Here is an 11,341-nt window from a genome sequence, read left to right as displayed (position 1 = left end):
AATTAGCACTTGTTGTATATACTTGCAACATTACAGATGTATGTTCCTTCGCTTTGCACAACGACACAGAGAATCTGCTTAAAAAGATGCTTTTGGCAGGTTAAAGAGTTACATTTATAAAAACAATATTTAGTTCTGTATAGAGAAAGTGGGTTATTAGAGCTGCTTTATGAAGTACAAGACTAACCCAAGGTGTTTTGAGCCGCAGTCTTTGTGTGCATTGACATCTGTGTAATTCAAGACTTGTAGTATAAATTTCAATGACATGACATGAGGGCATGGTTATCATCAGAGTACATTGTTTTACACTTTTGCTTGTTCTTGATGAAAATATATTACAGCAAAGTAAACAGTATTGTTAAGCTAGAACATCAAATTGTCAGCATACACGCATGGTGTTTAGACATAAATATTCTTGTGTTTGTGACTTATTACATGTGCGTTTGCTTTGCAATGGTGACGTTTAAAACTACCCATGCTGTTCTCCTTTCAGGTCAAGTTGACTGTTATCTTCATTTTACGGCAGATTACAAAAACGTCTTATAGTTTACAAAGACATTGCTGGTTTGTTTGCACGACCTAAGCAGGGTGCTGTAACAATGACTCGCTTTGTTTCACTTCATTTTGTGTTGTAAAAGGTTTTACTTCCCAGACCTAAACAACACTTTATTTTGATTTAGTCCGATTGTAGTCTGGCATCTAGTTCTTCTCACAGAAGACGTGTTCTAAAGTTGTTCAAATTTACATTGAGTCATTTAGCAGACTTTACTTGTTTTACAAATTTACTTGAAAAAAGCTAGTAAAAGCTGAAAACCTTTTTCACTAGTAAATTTTAAAGGAGCTTACATGTAAGAGCTAAACACAAATGTATGTAGCTTTTATTAGAAATTCGCAGGTGAAGTTTACATTGAAATTTCAAGTAAACTTTACTTCATTTGTAACCCAGATATTAAGCAAACACCATCAAAAACCACCATTATTGTGATCAGCGTTTCATTTAGTTGGGCTCTTGACTGAGTTTCTTTAAGATAGGTTTCTTACTATCTGGGTTACAAATGAAGAGCGAGTAAAGTTTACTTGAAATTTCAATGTAAACTTTACCTGAGAATTTCTTATAAAAGCTACAGATAATTGTGTTTAGCTTTTACACGAAAGGTCCTGAAAGGTGAAAAAAATTCAGCTTTTTACTAACTTTTTTCAAGTAAATTTGACTCCACCCTTTTTTCAGTGTAGACACTCCCTCTTCAAGGCCTGTTGACTGCTTATAGGATAAATGTGACCAGTAGTCTATTCTAATTGGTCTATTTGAGCAAGTTTTCTGTCTCACTTTCATTCCATTTCTACCCTTTGAAGTCATTCTTTCATCTTCTTGCTCCCCTGATGTTGCTTGTCTTTTGTGTGATGGCAAGTGCACGTTTCTTTTTCGCAGCACTTAATACACAACAAAGGAAAACCTTTGGAGAGCTACCTTATCTTTCTTTTCTCTTGCTCTCTTCACCTCCTTTCATGACTGCTTCGTGAGTTTGATTCGACATTCATTGACATTTTCTCGAGCCTCTCTGTGTGTTTTTATGGGCTTAGAGACATGTTGAATATGCTATCTTCAGTGGAGACAGCAATCTCACCATGAATATCTACACATAAGTACAGTACACTGGCCGGACTCATGTTTGCTCTGCTCAATGATAAAAACGTCTGTTCACAAAAAACAATTTACCACTATTACATGACCATTTACCATTATTATTTTTTGCAAAAATGATCAATGATCATCTTATTGTACTTGTCACATACCTAACTTGGCTAAGTAAATTTAGCAATGTGTCATGAAGCTTGGATAAGATAGGACATGAAATGAGCCTGACGCTGTATATGGCTATATAAAGCTATAGGTTTCTTATATCATTATGGCATAAACCGCTCAGTATTTACATGGGTTTGAATGACTCTCAGTGTCATTTCTAGGCCATAATGAACAATTGTTCAACCTCCCTCTCTGGTGAGTCACTCTTAAAGAGCATTGCGGAAATAGAGAGCACTAGAGACAAAGGAAAGCGAGTCTGAGAACACAAGAAGGGGGAGTGTGGGGAGCCAACATTAAGAAAGACAGAGCAGCGGTGTGAGGCCTGTTGTCTGAAGAGAGTGTGGAAAGAAAGTCTGAGGATGATTGTTCTCTCCATCATTAATCTAGAGAGTACTTCAGTGTCCCCATCCTCTTGTCTCCCAGCACTTATAGACTGTATTTCCACTGATATGGCTTAACACTGACAAAATGAAAACAGAGCACTTATACGGCTACAAATGTAAGAGAACATTAAATAGTTTTGACATTATGGATCACGTTCTTCTTTGAAAAATCTTTAGTTCAATGACATATTTGCAGGTTGACTCCAACTTAAGAAAGGTATGTAGAGTTTGGAGAGAAGTGAAGGTCCATTGGACCATCTCTTTCTGGTGCTATAATGCGGGGAAGCATACGTTTTAATACCATGCACCTTCTTTTGTCCTCTGCACAACAATCCCCATTCACAAGTTTGTCTCCACTAAACAGCAGCAAGAATCAATAATTCAATAACGCTGGCGTCCAAGGCCCAACTCCAAACTAGGATACTTAAGCCTTCTTTATCCCAGGCATTGGTTAAAGCAGTATTAATTAATAGCCCAAGACATTACTGTGTATCAGGGAGTACCTTTACCAGAGGGAATGTTCACAGTGAAATCATGCATTTTTTTATTTTCAAGAGAACCCGTTTAGATGTCCATAAATTTAAATCTAGAAGGCAACACATTACAATACAATGTCCATACCATTAAATGTAAATATAAATCTAACAGCAGTAACGATATTATATATTAATAGTATAATAATCAGTAAAAAATTATTTGTGTAAAATCGTTTATCGTTTTATTTATCTATCGTTCGTCACTATAACACTGGACGATAATTGTACTCTGGATAATTGCTGTCTGCATATATTTAATATATGCGCACTAAAGCTCTTCATGAAAACTTCGAAGTAACTTTTAACATTTAAAGAAAGTCGCATAAGTAATAGATTGAATGTCACGAAAGCTTGTATTTATATATTTCTTATATTCAAAATAGCTATGCCTATAACCTACAAGTTAGCCTATGTCATGACGTAGAAAATAAAGTGCTACAGTTTCCATGTTTACGTTTTGATTTTGTTTAGGAATTCCCTTGCACAATAAAAAAAATATTTTTGCAAAAATTAAGTAGGACTTGTGGGGGCTATGAGATGTATTGCTCACTGTCTAGACAGACCAGAAAACTCGTTGGCAATCTTAAAAATTAGCCAAATTAATTAGGGCTGTCAACGCATGCGATTAATTTTTTCAAATTAACGCGTGAAAAATATTTAACGCAATTAACGCAGCATCCCTTTGTTTTGACATTCTTTGTCTAGCGTTACATTATGTAATCACGCTCTTATTCGTGTACAGGCTTTTAAACCACTTAAGCGCGATTTGAAACAGTTGCTTTGTCGCGTTCAATGAAGATAGACAGCTTCTAAACTGTGGGACGCGGCAAAACGCAACGAGAGGTCTAGTCTGGTGTGTACAGTAACGGGCTAAAGGCTGCGTCGGTGAATCTCTGTCAGACAGCACATCCGTGTTAAGTTCTCTTTCGTGCTTGAATGGATAAAACCATACAAGATTATGTCAGAAAGCCCGTTTTGTCTAGCATTTTCTTAAGGAAGACTTCAAAGTGTAAAATAAAATCTTAAATGAATGCAAAGAGTTGTGAAAATGGGAGTGCGGTGACGGTCAGATCTGCGTACTGAGACAGCTCTTAAAGGGGCCGCGCTCTTAAACGTGCTGCTGTGACTCCTGTCACTAATGTTAATCAAAGAACAAAAGAAAAGAAGAAATCAATGTGATTTTGTAGCTTTAATGAGAATTCTTCTGCATTTCATTTATAATTTAGCATTAAAGACTGTAAAGTGTTTGAGAACTTCCTTCAATTTCTGTATATTTCATGATAGCTCTCAATTATATTGTTGAATGGCTATAATTAATGTTAAAATAATCAATTTAATAGAGACATCAGTTACAGTACTAATATCAAAATGTTTTCTTTCATTCATAAAATGACGCTGGTAAAGAAATATGTTGTTTCTACATCAATTTGAAAATTAAATGTGAAATTATTAAAATGTAAAAGTATATTTTAAAATGTTATTGTTATGTGCGATTAATCGTGATTAATCACAGAAAATGTGTGATTAATCCGATTAAATTTTTTAATCGATTGACAGCACTAAAATTAATATTAAACTGTTGCTGTTTAATATTTAAATCAGACACAATAATGGAAGCAAAAATTATTTTCATGTCAAATGTATTGTCTATTCATTATTCACATAACTGTAACTTCAGATATCAAAGTATAAGACGCCAATAAAACAATTCTAGAGGAATGAAGTGCAAATATAGAATGTAGAATAGTGATTCTGATTTGAAAAGCTTTCATTAAACATTTGATCACATCAAATGAAACACAAAAACGGATGTTAAAGAAAAACATTTTCATTTATTTTATAAATCGAAAACATTGTGTTAAGGTGAGCTCACGTTTCACAGTCATGATAAAATCATAGATTTTATAAAAAATGGCTTCCAATGGTTTCTCTCAGAGACCCATCCTTGCACGTTTATTCTATAACCCTTATAAAAACATAAACATTACACTTAATGATTCACATGGTTTTTCACATCGAGATGAAGAAAGGTAAGAGAATCCAGAGTGTTCCCACAAGGTCTTGATGAAGCACAAAATAAATAAAAACATTTTGTTGGCATTAGGCCTATTTTACATGTGTCTGTACCATATAAGGTAGGATTTATTGCCTGAATTTGATTTATACACCGAGCGTAAAGGCCTGGTTTGTTTAAAAGTGAATTGGGCACATTTGGAATGGGCTGTATCGGACACTTTTTAAATAATAAACCGATTAGACCTATTCACTCAGTGATCAGTTCCTACTGACTCGCGTGTCATTATCCATGAGGAGAGAAGCGCATGTGTAACACTGGAGCTTTCATGTTGATATAACAAAAGTGAGAACCCTCGATCGTAACATCAATGTAGCTAGTAGTTATGTAATAGTTCACAAATATCCACAGAGAAAATCTGTTGCAAATAAAACGAGGCCAGCCTCTTTATTTTCATTAAAGTATTAAAGTCGCTTTGTCACGCAAACAGTCGAACAATCGTCCCAGCTGCCATATATCAGTATATTCAGATTCAGCTTGTCTCTTGCTTTTCCATTCTGCAAAAGTTCAATAAAAGTTCAGCTTTCTGTATTGCAGATCAGCATTTTAGAGCTGCTCACGTCCCTCTGTCGCGCAAAGGAATCCACGCAGAGGTTTTCCACTAAACAGTTCGTGTCATCTTATAAATAGCTCGCCTTTTATTACGTCCTTCATAAGAAACATAAATAATGTTTTTCATTCTGATGTTTTCCTTCAATAAGCCACCATTGCTGGAGACGCGATGCGTTCTGACGTCACAGGCCCAGCGCCGCCGCGTGTTTTTTTGCTTTCAGTCTCAGGTCCGCGATGCTAGAGTTTTTGTTGGTTTTCGCGGCGGCAGCTGCTGCCACCACCGAAGCTGCGGAGGCTGATTCCGCCGCCAGCGTCGCCAGGGGCAATCCGAATGGCGGAGCTGGAAACATCATATATGGTGCGTGGGCCGCCAGGTGCGAGTGCAGGTGATGGTGCGCGTGCGCTACGGCGCTGTCCAGCTGCAGCTGCGCCTGCACCTGAAAGGAGAAGGGCGGCACGTTGCAATGACTATCCTATGGACGCACGAGTGGGGAGAAAGGGGAGAAACACGTTAACTTAAGAGAGACTAAGCAGAGCTGTTACTGGACACTGGATCAATTGCATTCATCATCATGACTGACACCTGTATTCTGTATACACCTGTATAGGTGTTGAAAACTTTGCTCCCCATAATATGAAGACAAACTGGTAAAACATACCAAGTAGCATTTGTTTGGCAATGAAAAAAATCTATCTGTTATGGTGACATTGATGAATAACTTGATATAAGGCGACCCAAGATTGAACTGTTTGCGCAAAGCCTCCGCAGGGACACCTCGGCTTTGGTCTTTTCAAAGTCACTTGCCTGTTGGAATGGCATGCGCAAAGCTCCCACGTTGACGTAAGGCGCGACACGACACGCTTCGAATTGACTCGCTGCTCCAATGAGAACCCCTAAAAAGAGAAGACATTGAGTTTTCATTAATTGGATCTATATGCACGAATTAATTATATGCCTCACGAATTACCCAGCATGTAAAAAGCAGCTGCACATTAAAATAACATATTAAAAAAATGTAATTTACACCAGCTATGAAGAAACTATTTACCACACTCAGGATTTTCATATTTTATGCTGTACCCTTCGAGATAGATCCAATAATTTAGCCTACTTACAAAAATAATAACGTTTTGATATTCGGAAAAGTGTAAACCCACCTTTATGTAATTGATTTTCCTGCTTTCTGCACTTGGCCCGTCGGTTCTGAAACCAAACCTGAAACAAGAAAAACTGATTGACAGCTGCTGTTGAGGGCACGTGTAAATCCTCCCCAAATAACAACAATCCCAGCAAAACTGTGTCTCCCTTAGGACTTCTGAAATATTCATGAAGCTTAAGCGCATATTTTAATGATCGCGCTTTTTGAACGAAAGAGCAATGAACTGACATAAAAGGGGCAAAGCAAAAAAAAAAAAAAAATGAGCTCGATCTAAAAATGCTTCTGAAATAGGGCCATTATAGGCTATATTATATTTTTCTGCAGTGGTTTCTTCTTTATAGGGATTAAAGTCTCTAAATCCCAAACGGACTCAGATAACAATGACCTATAGCATTACAGGCTTGGACAAAATAAAATTGAATATTAATTGCATATGTCTGTAAGAAAGTTTGTGATACTGATTGCTTTCAGTTTAATGACTGTCAAAACAACCGTTTGACGACATCGGTAATTTTATTTTATTTTATTTGCGTTATGGATATAACGTTAAAATTCAAACAAATTATTCCAATACCATAATTATATATTTAATTCACCCTACCCTGATTTGTATGATACTGTCACTGGAAAGAAAATCAAAATACCATTTCTTTAACGGGAGGTATGACCAGGCAATATGACTTTGTTCCTAAAATGGCAAGAGAAGTCTTTGAGCCAGCAGTGTGGCCTTGCCTGTGAATACTCCTGAAAATGGAAAGAGCATCAGATCTTTATTTGAGTAAAAATGATAGATAATTTATGTAAATCCGCCGGCCTTGCTTGGGACAATGCGCTTTATAAAATCTCCAAAAGAGACGCTGCTTTAACTTTTTCAGGGGAGGTCTGTTGAGCCTATTTTAAAAGGACCGGTATATTCAAAAGAGTGAATTATAGATCCCCACCCAAGGAATGAATAGATAAAAAGAACGAAATAAGATATTGTTTTTTTTCCTGATCAATCACATCAGAGCCAATGTCTACTTTGAATGTCATTATTCGGCTCAGTTGCTCGTCTCTCGTTACACATAGATTGAGCCTTATTATGTTTCTGTGCAGATGGTCTTCCCCATGCTAAAAACACACTACAGATGTTGCCTGCAGGGCCAACGCGTACGAATCAGAGAAGTTTTTCTTTTTCATAATACTTCATCGGCTTTAAAAATTACAAAAGCCAATGTCCGTGTTACAAAAACAGCAAATGAATAACAATATATATATATATATATATATATATATATTCTGAATATGTAATTGTTATATAGGCTAATTAGCCTATTGATTTTATTTTAAATGCATTTAAATCATTTTTATTTTGCCAGTGTTTATATTGTAAATATAGCCTATAGTAAATATATTGATTTAATCTCCTAAATACAAAATAAGATTATATATTTAATTAATCTCGTCGAGGTAGGTATATGGATTCTGTTAAATAAACAAATGTTAATGTAGTCTAGTCATTATAATGATCAGTACTTGGCCTGAACCATCAATGCCACTAAAAGTAACTATTGCGTTATTTTATATTCGTCTAGCCTATACACTTTCGTGCAGCAAATACTGTACAGTAATACATTTAAATATGAAAATGATGTCATTAGTTTTGCACTGAATATATTTTGTGGTGCTGTTAATAAATACAATTATATTTATAAATGTATACATAGACTATTTAGAATATTATGCATGTGTTATTGGCTCAAATTTTTGTAACAGAAACCGCAGAAATATGAAATACAGAAATATACAGCACACATGCAGATAGGCATTATGACCCTGACCTGTACTCTGGCCTCTGACAGCCCAAGTCTTTGGCTTAGCTCCTCTCTCATAAAAGCATCCGGATAGTGCGTCTCGTCGAACAGTCTCTCCAGCTCGTTCAGCTGCTCCAGGGTAAAGTTAGTCCGACTCCGTCTCTGCTTGATTTTAGTCTGCGTCTCGTCTTCCAGAGGCTTACAATCCTCTTTGCGCTCTTTCATATCTGTATTAGCTGAAAACACCACAAAATTGAAATGAACAATATGTCTACTAAAGGAGAGCTGTATATGCCCACTGATGTCGGTCGCGGATATTTGGTCCAACACAGCGCTCTTTAATTATTTATGAATTATCCATATGCCTGTTTTTTCTCTTTCCACTGGATGAGATTATTATCCTCGGCAAAAAAAGGTTCAATGCAAATAGTGATAAACAACAATAATTAAACTGCGCAAATTAAAACTCACTTTGTCAAAATAATGATTAGGCTATATTTAACAGGCAGCATTTGTTTAATTTATAATGTATATAATGTATATAACGATACGAAAAATGACGATGTCACAATTATTATTATTACTATGCCTGTTATTTTGCTCGTTTTATATGTTATCTAGCCTACATCAAACGACTGTCGCTTAATAATGCACTGGCCCATACTTTCTTTGTTTTATTTTTTCAGTCATTTAATTCTATGGTTAGCAGTACAGAAGCTTGTTTAATGTAGCCCATTTCTTTTAGATATCTCACTTTTTTCTCTCACTTTGATTAACATCAAACTAAACAAACTAAGCCTATAATAATTATTTTAAATAGTAACAGAAAATGCAGAAAATGTGACTGTAGTTCTTAATAAGTACTATAATAATAGAACAATGACTAGCTACAATAGGCCAACTTAATAAGTAACCGATACTTACTGAAAATTAATAATAATAATTTATCGTCTATTGATTTTATCGCCAAACTTTGTTTAGTTTATGTTAAGTTTGTAATGTTTCCAAACATTATTGCAGTGATTAGTGTTGTATCAAAATTATTTAGCCTACATTTTTCTGTGTTGTTGGCTACCTATAGCCAAAATAGGCTATATATATTGCGAAAGACTTCAGACGGTAGAGGTAGCGAAAACATAAATTAACAAATATGGTGAATTCAGGTTCATTTATGACGAATGAACAAACTATGTAGAATAAACTGAAATACGTTCAAGTAAGGCAACACTTACCCTCTATAAGTTTGGGACTTATCGCGTCCCTGCTTTTCTCTGACACTGTCAGGTCCGCTTCCCTGACCGGCGATTGCCGCGCGGTGCCCCGCGTCATACCGTTCACCTCCTCGCGAACCTGTTCCACCGACAGGCTCTCCCTATTTCTTACCGAACCGGCCTCCAGTACCTCCCGGTATGTGATTACCTCCTTCTTTTCCTTCACCTTCTGATCAAATGATTTGGACACAAACGCGGTAAGTTCTTCCATCACTGCCCACAAGAAAGAGAAAAGCACACAATCTTCCTTTTAGATCCTTAGCAGTCTACCATAGGACATCAACTCTGCTTCTCTCTGCCGGCCTAAAACGCGAGATGTTGTGATTTTTCACAATCCCTCGTGTTGCAGAGTGTACAGACTTGCTGCCGATCCGTTATTGAAGTCGCACTATTTATACTTTCAAAGCTTCTGCCCGTACATTGCCTCCCCTCACCACAAGTCTCTTCCTGTGGAGGCGGGGGAAAAACCTTATCTGCCCTTCAGATCCACGTTACCCTTCCACTGCTGCTATTGGCCATTAATCCAAGATTGACAAGAGGAGCAAATTAATGTCATTAAACGCGGACCGGTTCGAGTTTGGAAACACCGGATGATGATGTTGGTGGGGAGCTCTGCTGAGGTGGGGCTGAAAATGATGAGGGCGCACATGCACATGAGCATTTGCTCTTCAAATCTTTGATCCGAGTTGGAAAAAAGACACCATGACAGAGATAGCGCGAAGAACAGGAGAGAAATAAATGTGCGCTGTGATCATGCAAGTGACATGGTCAACATCAATGAAATTTGATCCACACTTCAAATGTCAAGGGGAAATAAACATTTATTATTTCCAGAAAATAACTACAACGCCGAATACTACTCGATTGGCATTATTAAATATCTCGACATGTTGCCTATCAGAAATGCTTCTTATCGTGTCTTCTTTTGGTAAGCACTGTCACTGATTATTCATTTATTTATAATAGACACACTACAATCATGAATAGTAGGCTATTAGGCTAATAACGATTTTAAATGTCAATAGACCAATTTAGCAATTCAGATAAATTCGATAACTATTAGTTGAAGCTTAAATTTGTGTGTTTAAGACGGTTCTGTGGGCATTGCATCTTAAAACGATATGTAAAAAATAGGTGTTTATTAATAACAAAATAAACATTATACAAAAACAAGTGCGAAGTAGCCTAATAAAGAAACAAATATATTTTGTAATCAGAAAAGTAATATGTTTACCATTTGCAAGTTTAAAGCCGTTTTTAGAGGACAGCTGATTCTATAGCCTATAATGTTGTCCCCAACAGCTGTTCAATATTTTTGAACGTGTAAATTGTTAATTGTAGACACTTACTGTGGACCTAATGGTTAATTATCTGCGAAGGCAAATACATATCTTTTGGGGATAAAGAGCTAATTGAAAGTAAAATAATGCAACCTAGGACATGCAAAGAAAAACTGCATCGCCTTTATTGGAAATACTTTACATTTTACCTATAATAGCCTAAATACCTTTATAACGCAATATGTTCTTCGAACCTATTTTGCCTTATTTCTGTGCTCCGTTAATTCACGTATTTAAATAGCCACTCGAATCCCCTTTTTGGATTTTCAATAAATAAAGTGTGTCACCGAGCCACCCAATAAAAATCAATCTTTAATAATAATAATAATAATAATAACCACCACACCATCAGTGTACTGTTGTTTAATTTGTTCTTAGCTTTTCTTAAAGAATAAAATTAAATTTAGTCCTAAAACAGGTGAGAAAAA

At 36.2% G+C, this 11,341-nt stretch overlaps 1 protein-coding gene across 2 annotated transcripts; it reads right to left on the bottom strand.

The window, feature by feature from the left end:
- Positions 1-4,531: 4,531 nt before the first annotated feature.
- On the bottom strand, positions 4,532-10,180 carry shox2 (short stature homeobox 2). 2 transcript variants are annotated; one of them, XM_057351219.1, is made up of 5 exons: positions 9,535-10,180; positions 8,330-8,538; positions 6,508-6,565; positions 6,155-6,243; positions 4,532-5,786 (listed from the first exon to the last, which is right to left on the bottom strand). In XM_057351219.1, exons 1-5 carry the CDS (start codon positions 9,782-9,784, stop codon positions 5,532-5,534), a joined length of 861 nt encoding a protein of 286 aa, XP_057207202.1. In that variant the 5' UTR covers positions 9,785-10,180; the 3' UTR covers positions 4,532-5,531. The 2 variants fall into 2 exon arrangements, with proteins under 2 accessions (XP_057207202.1, XP_057207203.1); XM_057351220.1 differs by having other exon boundaries at positions 4,532-5,822; positions 9,535-9,804.
- Positions 10,181-11,341: the final 1,161 nt, after the last annotated feature.

This window comes from Triplophysa rosa, linkage group LG14 (assembly GCF_024868665.1).
Source record: "Triplophysa rosa linkage group LG14, Trosa_1v2, whole genome shotgun sequence".
Classification (NCBI taxonomy): domain Eukaryota; kingdom Metazoa; phylum Chordata; class Actinopteri; order Cypriniformes; family Nemacheilidae; genus Triplophysa; species Triplophysa rosa.
The sequence above is the reverse complement of the archived record's forward strand: the minus strand, read 5'-3'. Positions and strand labels throughout refer to the sequence as shown.

Coding starts and splice junctions, on each gene's coding strand:
- shox2 (XM_057351220.1), bottom strand. CDS start 9,784: ATGGAAGAACTTACCGCGTTTGTGTCCAAATCATTTGATCAGAAGGTG. Junction 6,244..6,507: donor GGAAAATCAATTACATAAAG/GTGGGTTTACAC, acceptor TTCTCTTTTTAG/GGGTTCTCATTGGAGCAGCG. Junction 5,823..6,154: donor TGCGCATGCCATTCCAACAG/GCAAGTGACTTT, acceptor GTGCGTCCATAG/GATAGTCATTGCAACGTGCC.